Here is a 22,465-nt window from a genome sequence, read left to right as displayed (position 1 = left end):
AATTCCTGGGTATTGATTACTGAGATCCTTGTTTGAGCATGGGGTTATGTTTTATAGTTTCCTCTCAATTGTGACTATTAGAGGGGCTATTTCTGCAGCAGAAACGACCTGTGCAGTAAATCTTGCCCATTCCCCATTTCTGATAAGCAGAACTCTGAAGTGAAAACTCCCATTGAAGCAAGTGTTTCTTTTTAACATTCACAAGAGAAGGACCGAACAAGACATATAGAGAGATGGGTCCCAAGCCAAACCCTGGCTTCATAATCTTGAGTCAATGGAACTTTGTATGCGTAACAACTGAGTAAAGAACTATGGAACTTGGATCAAAATTCCCAATTCAGGAGAAATTTGGTCACAACAACTGACCTAAAATTCAGCTTCTATATTAACAAGCTTCCATGAGTCTTAGACCTAGAGAATTTTTGTTTAGCATAAATGCAAATACATTTTTAGAAAAAAACCCAACCATTGTCCTGAAGCTTTCGTAATGCTTTGCGGCACTGAACTAATGCGGGAGGACTGGAAAGGGAAATTGACCATAAGCAGACTAGTCCATTGTCACTAGCGAAGCTGAGAGAAATGCAAAACATAATCAAGCTGCTACAGAAAAGCAAAGCAGATTTTTAAAATTCTCTTTGTTTTACTAATCTACAGTGTTACAGTAGAACCTCGATTTTAGAACCCCCAAACTTACAAATGACCAGTTCCACAAACCATTTTCTCAACGAGGGTGTGGGAAGTGATGTTGATGAAGAACAAGTCGACATCCCTCCACATCCCAAAGCCCTCAATGCACTGGAAATTGCTTTGCAGTGGTTTGAAGGACAAGAAGAAAATGCTGCAGTGCACCATTCTGCAACTTATGCATTGCACTGTCTGTAATTTTGAGATGTTCTACTTCATGACGTTTGTGATTTTATGAACGCCTCAGTCCCCAGTGAGTTTCCAAACAGGGGTTCTACTGCATTTGTAACAAAGATAAGGATGCAGTAGCAAGGGATAAAGCCAGATCCTCAGCTCACGTAAACCAATGTCCTTCCAGTGAAATCAGTCAGTTGTTCCAATTTACATCAAATTTACACCAGCTGAGAATCAGATCCATGATGTTTATAACAGGAAGAAATAACACTGACAAAACGGAATGAATTCCCACCTGGGGTTTACCCCAGACCTGTAAGGCCTGAATGCTTGGCCCAAACTTTCCCAGGGCATTCTGCCCATCCCAATCTCTTAAAGAGCTGCTTTTATAAGCCATTTCCCTGAACTCATGTGAACGAAGTTAACCCCTTGTTCATCAGGCACCAACTAGTAGCCCTGCATTGTCACAGACTCACTCTTGGCTTACAATGGAAAAAGATAAAGCTAGGGAGAAAGGTCTGGCCCTGTTTAGAACACTAAAGTTGCTTATTTCAATCACCCACTTCTTACCAATACTCTTCCCCTCCAGTCATGCATTTCTCATACACAGGTCCTTCCAGCTCTCTGTGGTTGGGGAAGATGCCCTCGTGATTTATGATGATGGTTTTGATGACCTCATTTACATGGGCTTGGCAGGACACCGGATCCTGTCCGTCTGGAATGTGCATCAAAGTTGGTCCAAAGCAGATGGCCAGGTTGTAGGGATCCATCATGTTCTCATCACTGTACTGTGACAAGCTGCAAACACAAGCAACCCACAGGTAAAGTGCTGAGCCGTCTAATGTTGGCTCCAAAACCCAGCACTACAGAGAGTTCATGCAGTCATGCCTAGGAAAGACATTAAGCCAGAGCAGACAGCAAAATATTAACAACCAAAGTGCCTGTCAGCATTTGACTTGACAAGAAAAGGGATGCCACTGGAAAGGAAGGGAGCCAGCAGCTGAGTTAAATAAGAACCAGATAAAGAGACTCACTGATTGAGGAAAGCAAAGAGGTATCTCATGACAACAATGACGGCTCGGGGCAGAGTAATGATGATTTGCTGGATCTGGTGCACTCTTTCTGCAGGGTTCTCCATTTCTGGAACACAAGAATACATGGTAGAGTTTTATGGTCAGGCACTTGCCTGAAGGGTTCTAGTGGCTAAACAACATAGTAAAGCCTGGACTTTTATCCAGATCTAATAGCCTGACATGTAAGGGGGAAAAAACTTTATGTTTCCAGACAGATCTGATTTATAATTTGACACTAACAACCAAACATAGAAACATGCCTACCAAAATTGTGCAGCTCTGTGTGTACAAATGCCCATTTATGTCTGTAAATGTAGAATTTGCATGGAGAAATTCAATGCCTGCATTAAATTCAGAATCTAATTGAAAATGTAGATATTTCCATGGCTACATCTTTATTACCAGTATTTATACATTTGATCCCTAAACTGCTACTGCATTTCCCAAAGGATTTAGTCAATACAGGGACTTGAAAACAAAGCAGTTTTTCAGCTTTCCTATCCTACTTCTGTTTTAATTTTCTTTACTGCTTTATGGGCCTAATCCTGAGGTCCTTACTTAAGCTTGGTCTATACTAGAAAATTAGGTCGTCTTATCTATATCACCTATGGGGTGTGAAAAATTCTCATCCCTGAGTGCCATAGTTAAACTGACCTAACGCCCAGTGTAGACAGCCCTAGATCAACATTAGATCTGTTGACCTAGCTATCGCCACTTGCGGAAGTGGATTATCTACACCAGCTTGAGAACTCCTCCCATCGGCGTACGTAGTGTCTACACTGAAGAGCTGCGGTGGTGCTGCAGTAGCATTTCAAGTGTAGACAAGCCCTTAGTCTTTCACTCAATCCTTGCTCTGTTTTTACTCACGTCAAACTCCCATTGATCTCAAAATGAGAGTTTTGCCTGAGTACGCTAACTCAGGACAGGATTTCTCCCTCTAGGCACACCATCAAAGCCAACATACTGTATTAGAAGCTGACCTATTTCTTTATGATGTGTGACTTCAGGGACATAGTGTGGGCACAGTGTTGGGAATACAGATGAGCACACTGGTTCATATGTGACCCACACTATTCCCTGAACCTTCACTGCAGCTAAAAGCACTTTCCATGGCCCAACCACAGAACTAGACTGAACCTGAGCGGAGCCTTTACTCAAGGTGACTCAATTAGCTTATCCCATTTCCTCCCCCCCTTTTTTCTTTTTTTAATTGGGTACCTCTGCTGTCCCAGGTTCTATCTAAAACGTTACAGGACAAGTGACTTCCAGGCCATTTCTGATCCAAACAGAAGCAATAAAGACCAAAGATTTTGTGAGAACAGGCACTCTGAGGAAATTCCCTGTCCCAGCTGGATGATCGAAGAGAGATTTCTACTCTAGGGGTATGTCTTACACAGCCCCAGCAGTGGGCCTCCCAGCTCAGGTCAGCAGGGCTTGCGCTAGCACTCTAAAAACAGCCCAAGCTGCAACATCTACACCGCTAATTTTAGCACAGTAGTGCAAGCCCCCTGAGCTCGAGTCTGTCGATCCAAGCTGGGAGGCTCATTGTCATTGGCTCTGTAGATGTACCCAAAATGAATTGCCTAATGTTTGGGTGCTTAGTCAAACTGTGAACCTTGCTGAAGTTTGCTTATCACTCTGAAACACAAAAGCTGGTCAATATTTTTTGTTCAAACACTTTTCTGTGACTATTGGCCACATTTCAAACATGGAAATACTGCAGGAAACATTTTGATTTTCTCCAAGTTTTCCATTCTTTGAAGAAAATATTGGTTTTATTCTTTATTTGTTATCATTTGCGGTGGTCAGTTTTCGTTGTTTTGATTAAGGATGGGGGTGATTTAAATTAAATTTTAAAAAAATTAAAAATAAAAGAATTTTTTAATCCAAACAAGATGACGACGAATGATCTGTATTGAAACCCAGTGGAACAAAACTCTCTCGGCAAATTTCAAAGTGTCCATTTATAAAAAAATATTTCAACCAGCTGTAACAGAGAGGTTTTAATGGATGTAATCATAACTGGGGCAGGCCAGTGAATTGTGAACCTCTAGAACAGGGTTCGGCAACCTTTCAGAAGTGGTGTGCCGAGTCTCCATTTATTCCCACTAATTTAAGGTTTTGCGTGCCAGTAATACATTTTAATGTTTTTAAAAGGTCTCTTTCTATAAGTCTATAATATATAACTAAAAACTATTGTTGTATGTAAAGTAAATAAGGTTTTTAAAATGTGTAAGAAGCTTCATTTAAAATTAAATTAAAATGCAGAGCCCCCCGGACTAGTGGCCAGGACCAGGCAGTGTGAGTGCCACTGTAAATCAGCTTGCGTGCTGCCTTCGGCACGCGTGCCATAGGTTGCCTACCCCTGCTCTAGAATCAGAATTCCTTTAATGTCCATTTCTTTGGCATGTGCATTTGAGAAAGGTTTCCATGTAAACTCTCAGCTCCCAGCTGAGCAAAAGTGACAGGCAGCCTCTCATTTGTTAAGGAAGGAAGATGCTCTCGTATCACATAAACAGTGAGTTATATGGCACTGCAGCCTTCCGGGGCATTCAAAGGCGCTATGACACGTGCAATGCCACCTGCTGCAAAAAGTCACTCAGAATACTTTAGCGTGAGCCAAGGGAAATCAAACAGGCTTTCTGTTTTACTGCAGTAGAGAGTCCAGAGAGACTTCTCGGCTGAGTCAACCTTTCTGCCTTAGTAAGCTCGTGGGTCAGAACAGTAAGTACAAGGCTTGATCATTTTACAGCATTTTGTTTTTGAGTGGTTTTCAGATGTAGACATTTTCCCAACCCATTTAGGTTGAGAGACACATTATATAGCACACATTTATTGGACAGAAAAAAGGAAGACATTTATTATAAACGTACCATCATCAGCACTTGATGTAAAAGAAAGTTAGGAAAGAGGAGAAGAAAAGCTATATAGAGATTTTTTTTAAAAGGAGGATAAGGAAGAAGAAAAGAAAAGGAAACACTCAGAAAAGGAACCAGAAAATTAACCACTGATGTATGCTAGGAATCACTCCCAAAGGCTCTTATAATTGTGCTAACTGGCCCCAATTCAGCAAGGTACTTAAGTGCATGCCTAACTTTAAGAACATAAGTAGTCACATTGACTCCTATGGGAATATTTATGTGTCTAAGGTTAAGCATATACTTACCTACCTTTTTGACTTGGGACCTTGGGCCAGATCCAATGCCCATTCACGCCTATGGACTTCAGTGGGGGCTGGATCAAGCCTTTTGCAGCCTTGCTTGCAACTGTCTTTGTAAGAGGCAGCCTGTGTCAGCAGCATGTACGCTAGAACCGTGCAAAATTCAGCACTTTCATTTTGTGAAACTGTTAGTGGAAATCGCTTCCATCATGTGGGATGCTTGCACACATACACCCTCTGCCTCACAGACTTTGCTGTATGTAACATTTTGACAGGAATGGCCATTTTATACATTAAAAATATGAGTCAACAATCAATTTCCTAAGCCTATCGACACAAACCTATGTTGCTGGAAAAATGTGCATACCGTAGGCACATCTTAGTAGAAATAGGCCAATTTGAATGTCACCCACCCCTAGATATAACCCATTTCTTCAGGTTCTGCTGAATCCTTAGCATTTTTGAACACTAACATTGAAGGGAGAGGTTAGACATGAGCAGTAAAGGCCCTGATTAAGCAAAGCACTTAAACGTGTGCTTATCATTAAGCAATTGAATAGTCCTACTAGAACTATTCACATATTTTGACAGGTGCTTTGTGACTAGGACTGAAGTCTATACATTCTGGATATTTCTTTTGCAAAATAAAACTAAGAGTAAGCATTTTATGCAAAAATGCACATCACGCTCCCCTGTTATTTCTAAAACTGCAGGTTCATCCCACCAGTTCCCCTTTCCCTCAAGGGCACTACGAGTGTCCATCACTTGGCAATACATATTCACTTCAACCAGGAGGTATTGAGAGAAATATAATTAAGTCTGAGGTTTTTTCCCCAGCTCCATTAGTTTGAGAAGAGCAGTGTGGAATGTTTTGAAAAGAATAAGAATCAACCTGAACCTTCACCCTGAAATTCAAACCCAAACTTTGTAAGGTTCAAGGTACCTGAAACAATCCCACCCCTGACCGTTCACATCCCTCAGCACTTTCCAGATTTGTTTGGGACGTGAAATGCAAATGGTGAAATACCATGAGAAAGACTGGTCTCTTGAGGTTCTTCTCGCTGTTTGAGCCCAATTTTGCAGACAGAAGAGGTTCGGATGAGGTTTTGATGCTTATCTGTACTGATGGGCTTATCTACCACTGCTTCTCTGTTGGGAGGACACTGTCTTGTAGCTGCAAAAATCAAAGGAACCTACCTGTGTCTCATTGTTGGTACTTACTTATAGTAGATATCAAATCTTGAAACCTTTCCTTAGGAAACAGTGGGTTTTCCAGTCCTCGGAAATACAGCTTTAAGACCCCAGCAACCGAATTAATATCACGTTCATTTTGATCGTCAACAAGAGGGTCTTCACCTGAACACACACAAGATTTATTTTCAGCATTCTTTCCTAGCTGAATTAGGCAGCAAGCACCACTCAGCTAACTAGAATTGGAAAACCAAAAGCTCTGCATTGATAAAAAAAAGCAACACATGCAATGGTAACACTATGTAGTTTCCCAGCACGTCAATGGCTTAATAAGATATTGTGTTAAGCAGCATCATGCAGAGACATGCTATAGCCTAGCATATAGTAATCAAGGGGATGTGGGTAATTGTCACAGTGAGGGTTTTAAAACATTCCTGAAGGTTAGCAGAATTATTTGGTTCTTTTTCCATCGTTTTCAGTCCAATACATCTTTTGCATTCAGTGTGTCAGACAACTCAAGGAAGGATGACACAGTGGTACGGGACAGCCTCAAAAGATGGGACCTGCTGGATGATGCAATCATGTCCCACTTCACCTGTGTTACATTGAAATCAATGGAATGGTATTGGCCAGCTCAACAAGTGCATTGTATGGTGATAAGTCTGGAGGCGGAGATTTTCAAAGCTGCCTAAGGGATTTGGATGCCCAGTTCCTATTAAAATGAATGGTAATTGGGCATCCAAGTCCCCTAGTTGGCTTGGAAAACCGCAGCTGGAACCTTCAGTGGTGGTCATGTGCTCACAACCTTTCCCAACCACCAACAGCTATTTTAAAGTATTTATGGAGTCTCAGATTCTAAGGCCAGAAGGGCCCATTATGACCATCTACTCTGACCTCTTGTCTAACACAGGCCATACAATTTCACCCAGAGCAATTTTGATATACATATAAGGCCCAATCCCGCAACCCTTATATGTCTGGGTGCTTTTTGCCAGGCTGAGGCTCATTGTTATTAATTTTTAATAAACTGTCATCTGGAGGTCAATTTAACATTTACTCCCTGTATTATGAGTTAAGATGAGCCTTTGTGAAGTTTGTCAGTCTTTTTCCTATGTATAAGAGTGATAAAGGGCAGCTAACGTGCACAATTTTGTATTGGGCCTATCAAGCACAGAGGGACAAGAAAAGGTCATCATCCCCATTTTCTGTTATCCGGGAAATGGTACGCTGTCTAAAGGCCATTAGGGTGTGATTTTCTAAAGCCCTTAAGGGAGGAGTTAGATATCTTAAAATCCACCCTTAATCTTGGTCTCCTTGATGGATAGGAGGAGAGGTCCCAGAAATCACACTCTTAGCTGCATCTACGTTCCTTGGCAGGTCCACAGGCTACTCACATACCTCTTTCAAATGAATTCTTGATGTCATTGACTTCAACCTGAGACCCAGGAACTCTAAAAATACCCTGTTGCTGAAGACCTGGAAAGAAGGAAGGGAGGGAGGAAGAGAAAGAGAGAGAGATTGATTGATTTGTTCCAGTGCATTGAAACCAACATCAAAATTTGTAATTTCAGTTGTTTTGTTCTGCTGTTTTGCTGGAATCTGATGGGGGTTAATATGCCAATCTCCACAGAATCTGGTAAAGAACAATCCCGGGGAAAGTAAAAGCAATGGACCCACCCATTACCCCCAAATTAATAAATACATAAAAAAAGTCAGAACCAACTCTCATGCTCCAGAAAACCTATACCTCACCCGTAGAAAGACACATAGCAGAAGTCTGCATTTTCCACACTGAGCAACACACAGCATTATACAGACATGGCCATTAAGAGCTGATGTTAAACCTTCCTGCCCTGGCTTGTCAAAATCTCAAGCAGAAAACAGCCCCACGGGCTCCCCTCAACTGCAACCTTCCCTAGTAACACAAACACTTGCAATGAAAAAAGAATTTGAAGTGGGGGCAGGTGCGATCTGAAAGACGAGAGGCAAAACTGACAGGTAAAGGGCAGCCCAGAGCCAGCGTGTAGTGACTTAGACTGCACTGTGTCGGACTTGAAACATGCCAGGCGAGCATCCCCTGAGGAGCCTCCACTGGTTTTTGTTGCTAAAGAAATTGATAAGCTCTGCATAGGCTACATCTGCCTCTTTGTGCAAGAAAGGGAGAGGTAGGGGATACCATATTAAGGTTTTATTTCTGCTTTTGCCTTTTCTATTCCAACCACCCTAGATCAAATACCACAACCGGCTCCCATTGGATCAGGGTCCAAGTGAACAATTTAACCCCAAGTAAGCACATATAGGACCCATATATTTATCATGTATACAATATTACATCACAGTTTATATCCTTATAACTCACATCCATACAATTGGTCAAGGCAGCTGGCTCCTCTATTATCTTTCATCATCAATACTTTATTTCTTTTACACAACAGCTTCCATTGTAGCTATCAGCAAATGAGGAATTAGCTTACCATATAAATTGATGTATCGGATGCAGCTTTCAACTACAAGTGGGATAGCCTGTCCTGAATCCTAAAAAAAAAAATTAAATTCAATAAAGAATGAAGAGCTTATTAGCTTGTTGACAACAACGTACTGGAAGTTTATTCAAATAGAGATTGCAAAAACTCAGGTTTGAAGATCAGCGCCATTGAGTTTAGTAAGAGAATAAGCAAGAAAAGGAGGTGCTAAAAACATCAAGCCATCAAACAATGCTGAGTACACTTGTGTGAAGTCAATTATTCGTGGAAAAGGCCTCTATTAATGTGTGCGAAAAGCTAATTCTCCTTATATGGTTGACTGAAAAACAAAACGTAAGGGACAAATGAAACTGGATCACAGCTACTCCGTTTCAAAGACGTAATTATAAGCCAAATCAAGCCTTGCATTATACCTGTCTGATGAAACAGGCTTCTGGTTACAGAATTTAAAGAATATTTTAGTCTAAAAAAAGAGCCATTGTCACAGAAGTGACAAAAAAATGTGTGAAATGCATTAACTATGGACCTAAATGGGGGCCTCATGCTAGAATGAATTTTGGCTTTTGTTCTCGTATTTAAGCCACTTCTCAGAGTGCCCCCCAATAGACTGGGGGAGGTCTGCAGGTAGGTTGGGCTTTGGAAGTGGACATTTTTACAGTAGGGATACAAATGCATCCCTCACATCGATTTTGTTTGGTTTCGGAAAGGAGGCCCTCTAGTAAATACCTGGTTCCTTGTTCGAGCATTCCTTCTTCCTCTGATAACATAAAAAAGCAGCAGAGCAGGAAAAAAAGAAAAGATTAAGCAAGAATAAGATCAGTTAAAGTAAGCATATCTTCTGGAGGCCATGAAAGCTCAAATGCAATGGCAGCTTAGAAAGATCCAGTTCAAGCTCCCAACTTCCCCCCACCCTCACCCCCAAAGCCTGCTTAGTATGCAGTGTCTGAGCCTCAGTGATTGACGAGAATTCAGAAGCCTCTTGCCAGATTCGTGCCATTCCTCCTCCTTCTGCCTTCCTGCTACTGAACTGCCCAGTGCCTCCCTCCCATCACTGTATTCAAAGTGGGCTTCTATTTTTTACCCACATCCCATAGATGTTCAGAGGGAAGTGTGGTGCCCCGGCTTCTCAAAAAGAAGGGAACAGAGAATTCTTGGGAACAGAAAACCCTTGTGTTCAAGGCATCCGTTAATCACTAACTGCCCTGGGTTAGCTAGGAACTTCCATAATTGTCCACTACAGGGGGTTTTATGCAGACACATCTGGTACCAGCCTTTGTTGGGCACAAGGTTCAGGATTAGATGGACTGTGGGTCTGATCTGGTGCAGAAATCCCTAGGATTCTAAATATGTGAACAATGGTTTCCCTCAGGACTCTCCTCATTATGTAGGACGCTAGTCCTTTCAGATAGGTTTCCAGTGCAGCTAATTACTCCAGAACAATATTTAACAGGCTGGACTTTAATCAATATTGCCTTTTTAAAAATCAATTTAAGAATGGAAAAATTATAATTATTAAAAGATTAATAGCTTTGTATGTCTGGACTGTATATTATTTGTGACAATGCACTTCCCCATTTAAAAACACTGCCTTTAGGTTTATGGCTGCACTAAAATAGCATAATAGAATAATCTAAAACAGGGATGGAAAAGGCCCATTAGTTCGTCTAATCCAGGCTTTTCTCAGTGCTGTTCACTACAGTATTTTCTCTCATGCTCTTTCCAGTCTCAGTTGAAACATCTGCAGTAAAGGAGCTCTCATCCCTTCACAAACAGAATGTACTGCAGGATTAGATTTTGGAGGATCAGTAGTTAGGCAATTAGATTAACCCTTGGGGAATACAGGGGAAAGACTTTGAAGGCCTCTTCAAAGATCTGTACTATTATTCTTATACTATGCAGTTTATTCGGACTGAATGGGCCAAGTGGATTCTGAGTTATATGCATAATAAAGGGTCACATTCTGCTCCTAGTTTCACTGGTATCAACCAATTTAATCTGGATTGATACCGCTGTAATTTAAAAACAATTTGATCCAAAAAGTTATCAAAGATGCACACTGTGCACTGCCAGAGCAAGTTAGATCTTTCCAAAGAGTGTAACAGGCCACTTAGCCAAAGCCGCTACGGCTCTTCAAGAAACCATTTGCTCCTGTAATGGAAGAGTAATAAAAGGGAAACATTGACATTCTTCTCCCATGTATTGCTTATAGTTTTTGTTTTCTACAGCCCCCAGTTCACAAAGCATTTAAGCACATGACTGAAATTAAGCACCAGCTTAAATGCTTTGCCAAATAAGGATGGACTGCTGACTCAGGGTCTATGGTGACACAAGCACATTACTTCTATTTCAGCCGTTCTTCCATTCTCCAGCCTGTGTTAGAGTAAAACACCTTACAAGAGGAGGCTCATCCGCTCTGCCAGTGCTGGATTTGACTGGAGGGCATCAGCACCTATCCACATTGGCTCTAATAGACTAGTTTTTGTTTTGTTTTTTGGGGGGAGGGTTAAGAAAAGCATAGAATATGTAATCCTCCCACTCAGCCACCTCTAAACAAAACATTTCAAGTCTGCTTTGCTAACATTCCCTACAACAGGGAGGCAATTTGTGAGAGTTTATGAATCATTTTATCTCCTCCTGTAGCCATGAAAACAGGAGATAAATGTTCTGATTTGTTTTTAAAGTTTCTAATCAGACATTGCTCAGGGAATCCTCCTCGAAGGACAATATTTTCTTGTGAGGTCGCTTCACCCCTGCTCGACACTCCTCTTAAAAATAAAAGTCTAAGTGTTAGCAGTATATATATATATATATATATATCACTGCTATCTTTCCTTCTCCAGACACAAAGGATCCCCATCAGTGGAACACCAGGATCTTTGGGGATTTTCTTTATTTTTTGCTGCTTGATCTTCTGCAAGTCTCTTTCTATGACAGGTGGGAGTAATGCGGTTTACTTCCAGGGTGTTCATATAACAGCAACTTAGAAAGCCAACACAGCTACGCCTGTTGTGATAAGATATGGCACATTGCAATTAACCTGCTGACAGGCAAGAATGACATGGTGACTCCACACTGTTCCACAAGGGTCATTACCATTATCTCATCCCTCCCAGTTGGTGTGGACAGTAGCGTGACAAGTAATGTAATGAATGCACCGTGGGTGAGAACAGATATGGAAGGAAATCTTCACTGAGGCAGAGAGCATACTAGCCGTGTTAACAGTGTGCACAATGGATAGGAAGGACCAGGTCCAAAAGAGGAAATGAGTTAGCAATTAGGATAGAAAAACCACCATTACATTCAGAGCGTTCATAGACTCTCACTGTCAGCCAGCAAGTACCTTAATGAACGTTTCCATATTGCCGTTAAAGAGTTTATGATTATAGACTGAGAGAGGCCTAGGTCTCCTCATTTTCTGTGGTTTAGGGGGAAGACATGGGGGCCTGGGAGAAATGGAACAAAAAAAATCAAAACACCAACATAAATACATTGACAGGGAAAGCTTTCATAGGCTGTGGTGGGCGGGCGGGGGGAGGGGGGAAACTCGCTGTGAGGACTAGTGCATTGGCTCCAAACGGATGCTGTATCTGTTCCCCCCGCTGGCATCTTCCTACCAAGCACCCCCACTTACTGAGAATTACTTAAATCAAGTCACAGAGTTTTACTGATTATGCCCACATTATTTGGGAATCCACACAGCACTGACTATACTCTCGATGTCCCAGGCCAGGGCTCAGCGTAAAACCTCACATGGGTTTTCTAGGGCAGACTCTTGATTATTTCAAAGCCCTAGCTAAGCGTCTGGAGGGGGAGATCCTTGTGTGTGCTGACAGACCTTGGATGTACAGTTTAGGCCTCAATCTTGTGATGAGCCCCAGGGAAGCATGCGTGGGAGAGCCTTTCTGTGGGCAGCTCATTGCAAAATCGGAGCCTTACACTGTAAGCTGTTGGAGGCAGGGACCGTGTCTTCCCACCGGTCTGTACATCACCTAACGCCTGGTCAGCGCAGCCCATTACCCACCATGATCTCCCAAAGTTGTCCAGCTATGCCACATGATATGATCACCAGCAGAGTAGCAGCAATTAGACAGCTCTAACAGGATGTTGCTACAAGGCACAACTCTGACAAGCTACTAGTGGTCCATCATAAGACACACCCCTCTCAGGAAATTAAAAGCTGCACACTGTGGTGACTAGCCAGGGTCTTAATAAATGATGGACTATTAGCAATCTTCTTCTCCTGCCACACACAGAACCTGTCACCTCCATGCCAGAAATTAATACAGCTGCTTAGTATTTCTGGTCAAGACCTTGTCTATTACCTCTGATAAGCTGTGGTTTGTTTTTCACTCTCCAAGACAACATGTATCACAGTCCCTGCTTGGGATTTGGGCTAGAAGCAGGGGTGACATTTTTACAGAAGTAAAGGCCAGCGTTGGCCCTTTGCTAGGTTTTTAACATTTTCCTGCCACTTACGCCGGTTCATCACACTGTCCTTCTGAGAGAACTCTCAGAGCGGCTGAAAAGTTCAATCCATTCACTGGCAGACCCCAATTACGCCAATGCTAACCTACAGAAAACACTCGGGGCAAAACTGTTTATTCCCAAACAGATCTCATCCTAGTGTTGGGAACTCAGCAATTAAGAGGAAAGTGATGGCACCTCCAAAGAACCCGCAGCTAACTTTTATTTGTAAGATTACAATTACAAATATTCATAGGGACACTGTCTAGGCAGGTGAACTTAGGCCCAAAATTTGCAAATAGCTGTAAGAAAAAAATGCTGGTCAAAATTCCTGGGTTTTGTCATTTTTTCCCCTTCAAAATGGATGCTTCAATGTCGTTTTTAAATTTTAAAGTCAGGACAGCCCCCAGCCACCCCATGCAACCCTGCAGAGGCCAGCACTCATGCACAACAGAGCAGTAACCAGCTGAAGTGCACAACTCAGCCTCTATAACAACCCTTTGGCAACAAACCAAACTGAGTGTGGAATGGTGGGGGGAAAAAACAGCACCATATTTAGGGCTCTGTCTTTGTCACAATGAATTCCCTTTGTTTCAAATTCCCAGTGGGTTTTTCTAAACAGTGAGATTTTTTAAAAATAAACCACAAAAAGTAATTCAAGTCCACAATGGTCAAGTAAAGGGAGCATCTGATAGACAGCAGGGAAGTGTCAGGGCATCCTAAGGGGCAGGTATATGAAGGAGGAATCTGAAGTGAAGCAACTATTGGGCCTGATTCTGGTCTCTCACTTACTATTACTGCTGGAATCACAGTAGTGCTTACAGGCCCCAACGGAGAGCAGCACCCATTATTCCAGGCACTGTACAAACACTGAGTAAGAGACAGTCCCTGACCTGAAAACTTACTAGTCAAAAATAGGCAAAGGGTGAGAGAGAAAACAGAAGCACATAAAAGTGACTCACCCAAGTCCCATAGCAGAGAACTTGCAACAGGGCCCAGGTCTCCCAAGTCCCAGGCAAGTGCCCCATCCACTTACACCAGGGCAATTACGAGCAACTCCACAAAGACAATACACTTACGTAGGAGCGGAATTGGGCCCACTGCCTTTATAGCTGGAATGGCTGGCAAGTGATACTAGCTTCTGCCCTATGCGCTGCTGGTGTTTGGACCTGATTTTCAGACGCAATGAGCTCCTGCAGCCCCATCTGACGTCACTGGCGATTGTGCTCAACACCCATGGACATGTAGCCCATGAACGCACAGGAGGATTATTTCAGTGCATTGGGTGGAGATTTAGCCAGTTGGTTCTTATTGACATTATTCAGAATGTGACTATATCTTCTAAAATTCAAGTCTACAGAACTCAAATATCTAGACCTTGAAGGAGAAAAATGGCATGAAGTCCTACGGTCATGATTCCACTCTACCTTCATCCTCACCGCCACAAAATGTTCTGGATGTTTGTATTGCAACACATCACAGGAGGGGATTTTAATGAGTCTGGCTAAAATCCGTGCAAAGAGCCTTCCTGCAAAAATTCTCAGAGAGCTGAGCTGAACCGATAAGAATAATTTACAAACAACTCTAAATGTTAAAGGTGACAGAGTCATGATCCACTGACACATAAATCAGGTGCCTTTAATTAAAAGAAACAATTTGACTCTAGGCACTTTTGCTGCTTATAGCCATTCCTTCAACTGACAATTCAGGAGCAGAAACCGTTACAGTGCAGCGAAGAGCCCATCCAATTCTCAGTTAGATGACTGTGATATAAACCAAAGAGACCGAGGATGTTTGTTGCTCTATAATTTCCTCTAGCTGGGTGAGGCCCTGAAGGAAAAAGATTGTGGCATTCTGGCCTCCAGCTGGATTTAGTCGGAAGGCCATTCTGACAGTGCTTATAAAAATAAATAAATAAATGGAGATATCCCATCTCCTAGAACTGGAAGGGACCTTGAAAGGTCATCGAGTCCAGCCCCCTGCCTTCACTAGCAGGACCAAGTACTGATTTTGCCCCAGATCCCTAAGTGGCCCCCTCAAGGATTGAACTCACAACCCTGGGTTTAGCAGGCCAATGCTCAAACCACTGAGCTATCCCTCCCCCCCAATATATATAGTGCTGCCTCAGGAGGAGGAGATTTTTCTCATTTGTTTGTTTATATGATGCACAAGCTAATTCGGGGACAAAAAACAACAAAAGCAGCAGAGTGCTGCGTTGTCATCCCTCACTCATGAGTCTTAGTTATTCGTTCCCATGATTATTTTGGCCTGTGACACTGTCCCAGTCGCTTCCGTCCCAGATAAGGAAGCTCCTTAAGAGCAAAGTTTAGGTACAGTTTTTGGTCTTCCTTTAGTTACTCTCGTGTCCCTTCATCAATCAATCAGTCCTTTACCAAAGCACCTTTCCATCAGAGGATCATAAAGTGCCTTGCAGGCTGTATTGCTACCACTGAAATGCAATCTCATCTGGGCTGGAACATGGCATCATTAGAGACAACGCTGTACACAATTGGCTTTATCGCTCTGTCTGCGATCAGCCAACTATGGCTCCAACTAGGACCAGTAATTAGGTAATCAGTGGCTCCTGGGGTAGCTGGTAGCCTTGGAAGAACCCGGGAAGGACCTGGAAGCATGATTCTTGCAGAATCAGCTATCCAGGACTTGCAACAAGTGAGTGAGCAGGCATTTGAGCAGATGCCTCGTCTCCATTGGAACTTGGGAGATATGCAGATTGGGAAGTTGAGCCATGTACCTCTTACACAGCAGATAACCCTGATGTAAGAATTCCTCAAATTCACAGACCTTCCAGTCCCCGCCATGGGTTATTCTTGCCTAGGGGAGAAGGGAACCTCTGTGTTCTCATGTGATTGGCCCCGGCCACCTCTGTTTAGAATCCTGGTCAGTTCTCAGCCTTGCTGACGTTCTAAGGCATGTTAACTCCGGCAGTATGCCTCCATTTCCAGCCAGTTGGAAAGGCCCAAGGCACCCCGAATAGCTTGCTGAAGAGAGAGCTCCATAGAACGCTAGAGGAGTTGTTTTTCTGTCTGGAAATGCAGCCACAGCAGCCAGCATGTTTCAGCATTTATAAGATCAAATGTTTCTGCTGGTATTGAAAACTTTATGAAAAACTGAAACAGGGCTATAAAAAGATAATGAGGGATTTCTACAAGCTGTGGGGAGGGGTTTGGCAGCTCCACTGACCCACATCCTATTGTTATAAATCCTACAAATTCATAGCAAGCTGCTAAAGCTAAGCTCAATGGCTTTGTGTACCAAGCATTCGGAAAATGCAATGGAAAAGGCCCCTCCCTCCTACATCTACTCTCAGCTCCATCAATTGCTTCATTTGGATGGAAAGTTGTGGGGTGCACCAGCATTTTCTGTACTGCCCGTTAAAAGGGCTGGATCTGGGGTGGTCACCCCAGCATCACCTGGAGTCCCATGCAGCAGGTCCTGCCCTTGCTTGAACAGTGGGTGGACAGGGAGGGGCTGGAGACAGGGTTGGGAGAGTTGACACCCATGTGTTGTGCAGTCCTAAGGCTGGCTATGAATACAGCACAACTTCCGATACGTTTATCGAGACACTGCAATGCACCGTGCTGACACAGCACTTCCAGGCACTTCAGAGCTAGTCAGCTGGAACTTACACTGCAGCAAAACAAGGGCCTGTTTGTCATCATTCTAATTAATCCACTTAGACAATGCAGCAGAGGAGCAGGCCACTGATGTGGGGAGCTGGGTTTCAGCCTCTCCCCTGTCACACGGCATAGCCCAGCACAGGGCAGCTGGAGGATTGTAAACCCAGTGTGCTGTGTCAATAAACAACACATCAAGCCACGTCTTCCCTGGGTCTTGATCCCTCGGAAAAAGTGAGCCAGCCCCCTCCCCAAGCGGGTAAAGCAGACGAAACCCTTCTTACCTGGTTGTGCCACATTCAGCTCTTTCACCTAGAAAGAAAAATTGCACATGAATTTCCATCTCGTTTTCACATCAGTGCCAAGGACGTGGGCTGTTTTCTCTCTCACACACACACTTAAGCTGTCAGTTAATTGCTTGTGACAGGTGAGAAACTGAATATGCCTGAAGGTCCTGTATGGTACAGAAGATTTCTAGTTTGTTGCTATGTTACCCCACTAACAACTCCTCCACTGAAAGAAGTTTTACAAGTCACGGTCCCTAACCTGTGAGCCACGGAATCCCCTCGCAATCCACTGATGTTAATGGTTTATTTGCAGGATTGATCCCAGAGATAGTATTTTGTGTCTTCTTGCCTCTCGTAAAAACCAACCAGGTCCTCAGCTGGTGTAAATCAGTGCAGGTCCACTGCTACCAGTGCAGCTATCCCAATTTATACCAGCCGAGGAACTGACCCTTGTGTCTGATTGTTATACCAAACCAAACAGGAACACAGTATTGTGATAAGGACTGTTGCCCCTGGGGAGTGAGCTGAGATTATCCCACTGCCTCATGGAGGGCCACTAATAGCATCTTAATACAGTGGAGTATTCAGTAGCTCAGCTTTTCCGAAGAGATAAAAGACCATCTAATCATATCCAGGCAGACTCTATTCTGGCTGTCAATATTCTTATTCCCTTCATGTATTTATAGTGCTTGGATTTTATATAAACGGCAGCACATCACTGATAAGATCTATTCATTTTTATAAGTTTATGTCATTCCACAGATAAATTGTAAACTAATTTCGCATGCTGTTTGTGCCTTTCTGCGAAGGCCTGAAAAGCTGATTTCCTCTTTATTTTGTATGGCACATAAAAGGAAACGTTCAAGTTCACATCCCTGCTACAATGTCGCCAGATATCAGACCTCAGCTGACTCCTCACTGCCATCTACACACTGTCCTGAGCGACACTGTTCAATCACACAAGTTCAAACACCATCTCTGCTTGTGCGACGGCCACCATCTTGGCCATCAAGCCTGTAACTGAAGTGGGGACCTCCAGTGATAAAAGCATGAGCTGCTACAGCTTGAGCTAACAAGCCTAGGCTCTGTACCTGGGGCTGTAACAGACTCATATCCCCGACAGATTGGATGCAGAGAGGGAGCGATAACACACACTCACCAGTGGGTTACACTTACAACTCACAAAACTCTCTTTTCCCACCTGAACCTCTCCTGCACTGTGCGGACTCACATGACTGTCTCTCTCACATCTCTTTCTAGATATGTCTGAAACTCAACATCGTGAAAAAGCCCTCCTCTCCACCTCCCTTCTGCTGGACAGCTGGCCATTCAGCCATCCTTTCCCAGACCTGCCACCTCTATGGCATTTTTGACTCCAACCTCTCCTCCTCCCCCAGTAGAAAACCTGTTGATAAATCTCATTGGTTTTCCTCTAAAAATATTACACCCCATGATAATGTGACACTAAAGTGGTACAATAAAATCAAGGAGAGTCAGGAAATACAAAAGTTAAAGTCCCTGCAGCAAATAATTTCCTACCTTTGAGCAAAAAAATACAGTGTTTTGAAAATGCCAAATTTCCTTCAGATAAAAATCAGGTCACATTGAAATGTGCCATTTTAAATATCCAGTGTGAAAATGGCCATTTAGTGGATTTTTTGCAGAAAGTCTAAACGTTGGAATCACCTGAGAGCTTGGAATGAAATGCTCAACATTTTCACGTGAAATTTTGTGACACACCTGTGGCTTTTTTCACACAGCTCTTAGGGAACAAAAATGGAGTTTAAACTGACTCTTTGCAACCTTAACTACAGTTCCCTCTCCTAAGCACTGCCATAGTTTTTCTAGTTACGGGAACAATGATTAGCAATGCATCATCAGGAGTCCAATCATTTTACGCACTGATTGATGGTATCATCTTAGTATTATCAAGGAAACAGGCCTGTTCTCTGCATTAAGATCTGATCTACGGGAAGAGCCCAGATGGGTCAGATTTCTACTAACACTTTACAATAACAATATATGGAGATATACCTATCTCATAGAATTGGAAGGGACCTTGAAAGGTCATTGAGTCCAGTCCCCTGCCTTCACTAGCAGGACCAAGTACTGTCCCTGACAGTTCCCCCCCCCAATCCTAAATGCCCCCCTCAAGGATTGAACTCACAACCCTGGGTTTAGCAGGCCAATGCCCAAACCACTGAGCTATCCCTTCCTCTTTGCTCCACCTACCCCTCCCTCCTCCAAAATATCAAAGCCTGAATTTGGAAACAGCTGCTGGGAGCTCTGCCTGGCAATGTACAGTGATTGACTAAATCTAATGAGATCCATATCCAAGTTCATTTGAAATATGGGACTACCCCAATAAGAATGTAGAACAGACTGCTATTGTTCTATTACTGCAGTGTGTTAGTGGACTATCCAGGGTACTGAGAATTCTAGGAGAGAAAAATATTTTCATAGAGCCCTATGAATCCACCATGACAGTTTTCTTATGTTAAAATTTTATTCTTCAGATGCAGTTCTGTTTAAGGAACACACTGCATGCAATAAATCACGGGATCTAAGGGAAAGGTAGGTTCTAAAGCTAAAAAACTTGGAGGAGAAAATATGTTTGGGATAAAAGACAACAAAAGCTAATTAATTTGTGTTACATTAAGATCAGCAGAATGCTTATTGTAGTACTAAAATGAGATTGGAGACAGCCGATTCTTTAAACTTTAAAAATAAGTATCCTCTCTCCCATTGTGGAACAACTATCCACGGCTATAAATCATCTCAGTCTTCTGCAAACTGGGCAGAATACACAAAAAATATCTATTGTTCCCATAGAGCTAAAAATCCCTGTGTTAGGTATCAATGAGAGAAAAGCGTCTCTATTCAGGACAGCACTTAAGCAGCTACTTAACTTAAAGCATGTGCTTAAGCCTTATCCTGGATAGGGATAGACTTAGGCATGTGCTTAAGATGTTTCCTCAATCGCGGCCTTAAACCTAATGAAACTGTGGCTAAGGGATGACAGAGACCCCTACGCAGAGAGTGGAGATTCAGACTGTAGACCCCAAGTCCAAGGTGCTATAAGAGGTTTGTAACAGGACAACAACGTTTGCCCGAAACACCGTCTTGTGTTAGCAGGTAGATGAAACACTCTACTCTTTAAGTAGGTGGGAAAGAGTTAAGTGGGTTTTCCCCAACTCACTGAGACAGGTGACTATCTGCATACAAGCAGGTGGAAATGGCTCTCCGGCAGGATTGGATCAGGCCTGAAGGAGGAACTCTAGCAGCAGCCAAGACTGGGGATGGGGACAAGGTGTGAGCTGACCGTTATAGGGTCTCATTGTTTTGTAAATAAAGCCAAGCCCCAGGGAGGGGATGAATCTGCAGTTTACACAGTGCATGGACTAAGTTCAGACCTATTGCTTGGGTAGCTGAAACACTCTCCTGTTCAGCCTGAAGATACCCTTCAAGTTCTCAGTGACCTTATGTGGTCATATGAACGTGAATGTACGCAGAGGGCATGTGTGGGTCATGAGCATCTCCTCTGCCAATCAGAAATGAGGAGTCCCCTTGTGGTCTAAAGCTCAGAAGCTTTATAAAGCTAATAAAAAGTCTTCCTTTTTGAACAGCATCATTAGTTCTCCTGGGAAACCCCAATTGGCTTCTCAGGAGGCTACATTTCCTTCCAGTGGAATCTTTCACTAAGACCAGGCCCCTACAATTAAAGAAATTGAATTTATACATTAACTGAAATTAGTCTGTCCAAGATATTAACTGCAGTGAAATCATTTGTAATTCAATAATACAGACCATCAGGAATGCATATTACCCCAGGTTATCCTAGTCCTAGTGAATTTAATAGAGGTTCCTACTAAAAGACCTACTGAACTGACTAAAGAATAAAGATCCCGTCTACCGATTTTCTAAACCATCCTACAGAATTCTAGGGCAGGGATAAAAGTCTCTTTTTATTCTGTTCCACAGGATGATCCACAAACCTATAGAAATCTGTAGGATTTCCCATAAGGGAAGGTGCTGGGGCCTCAGCACACATCAACTTGATGTCAGCGCCTGTCGTTAACAGTTGCAGACCTCAATGAGGGTTGTAAGTGCTCAGCACTTCAGACTCAGGAACATTGTCAAGGATAAAAAAAAAAATCATATAAATGTTCTTAAATTTCTTTACAGTACCACCATCACAACTCCCTGCTTATTAAAAGTGAAAGGGTTTTAAATATCCAATTACTTTTCACCATGTGTCCTGTTTGGTTTGGTTTTCTTCATTTCACTTGCTTGGAAAGTGAAACTAGACCAGAAGGTTAACCACTATGTGTTTCCAGTCAGGTTCCCTGCCAAGTCTCCATGCTTAGCACAGAGCTGCTGCTGCAGCTGGCTTTGGATTTCCAGCGCTGCACGGAATTTAATTTAAAATTACATTTCTGCAAGCATTTCAATTCATATCAGTGCTCATAAAAATGTTTAATGTTCAAAACCTAATCTGGAAGCCTAACGTATTTGAAAAATGACCCTTTAATTGCCAATGAAAACAGTGAAGTATACAGCATCCCTGTTAAAATAGCTTCCACTGGGTTTGGGTTTGTGCAGTTAACCCCTTGGTTGCTGCTGGAGAAAGCGTGATTGGGTATAGCTGTAATTCTGGGCTGAATCCTTGCAGGCACCAGTGCACCTGGCAGTGTAAGCAGCAATAATGCAGCCTAACATTTACATTTTGAATTCACAGTCTACTCTCGGTCAAAAATAAAGGTGATCAGGTCAAGAATATTTGTGCAGGTCTTCTGTTAAGCTTAGCAGAAGCAACTAATTGTAGAGGCCAGCATTCACCCAGGGAAAGGAAAGTGAGATTTGAAAAGTTCAAGGTCTGGTTTGAAATCTTGATGTGAGATGCAACGTTTCTCTCTGGACCTTACCCTAGGACTCACCTTCTCCAAGAGTCTGCTTCAGTAAGTCATGTTTAGCCTGGAGCTTGGTGATAAGGTTACTGCCATTCAAATACTCTTTAAATTTCTGGAAAAAACCCCACAAACACAAATACAACATGGGTAAGGATTCTTGGTAAAAATGTTTTCTAATTGATATACATTTTTGCCTATGGGATTGCTGGAAGGGGATTCAGCAGGAGAGTCTGTTAGGCTCTAATAAACCAGACTTCAGTTACATACACAAAAGAACCAAGGATGGGTTAAAATTTGCTCTTTCACTATTCAAACAGCAGTACTGTTGATCTTATTAGCCCAGCATTCTTTGTGTTGTACCATGTGCTTGAGGTCAGGGCTTTGGAACACAAGGAACCCCAAAG

The 22,465-nt window shown here is 42.7% G+C and overlaps 1 protein-coding gene across 2 annotated transcripts in view; it reads right to left on the bottom strand.

The window, feature by feature from the left end:
- SRGAP3 (SLIT-ROBO Rho GTPase activating protein 3) overlaps positions 1-22,465 on the bottom strand; it is a 218,171-nt gene that overhangs the window by 11,593 nt on the left and 184,113 nt on the right. Inside the window, exons 10-17 of one of the 2 annotated variants that reach the window (XM_065407280.1) lie at positions 22,089-22,173; positions 17,149-17,176; positions 12,106-12,208; positions 8,757-8,817; positions 7,681-7,758; positions 6,313-6,447; positions 1,893-1,998; positions 1,429-1,656 (exon numbers count right to left, since the gene is read on the bottom strand). In XM_065407280.1, the coding sequence (XP_065263352.1) occupies positions 1,429-1,656; positions 1,893-1,998; positions 6,313-6,447; positions 7,681-7,758; positions 8,757-8,817; positions 12,106-12,208; positions 17,149-17,176; positions 22,089-22,173 (824 nt within the window). Of the gene's footprint in view, positions 1-1,428; positions 1,657-1,892; positions 1,999-6,312; positions 6,448-7,680; positions 7,759-8,756; positions 8,818-9,491; positions 9,523-12,105; positions 12,209-17,148; positions 17,177-22,088; positions 22,174-22,465 lie in introns of both variants that reach the window. The other variant, XM_065407281.1, reaches the window with a different exon arrangement.

The sequence above is a fragment of the Emys orbicularis genome, chromosome 7, assembly GCF_028017835.1.
Source record: "Emys orbicularis isolate rEmyOrb1 chromosome 7, rEmyOrb1.hap1, whole genome shotgun sequence".
Taxonomy (NCBI): Eukaryota; Metazoa; Chordata; order Testudines; family Emydidae; genus Emys; species Emys orbicularis.
The sequence above is the reverse complement of the archived record's forward strand: the minus strand, read 5'-3'. Positions and strand labels throughout refer to the sequence as shown.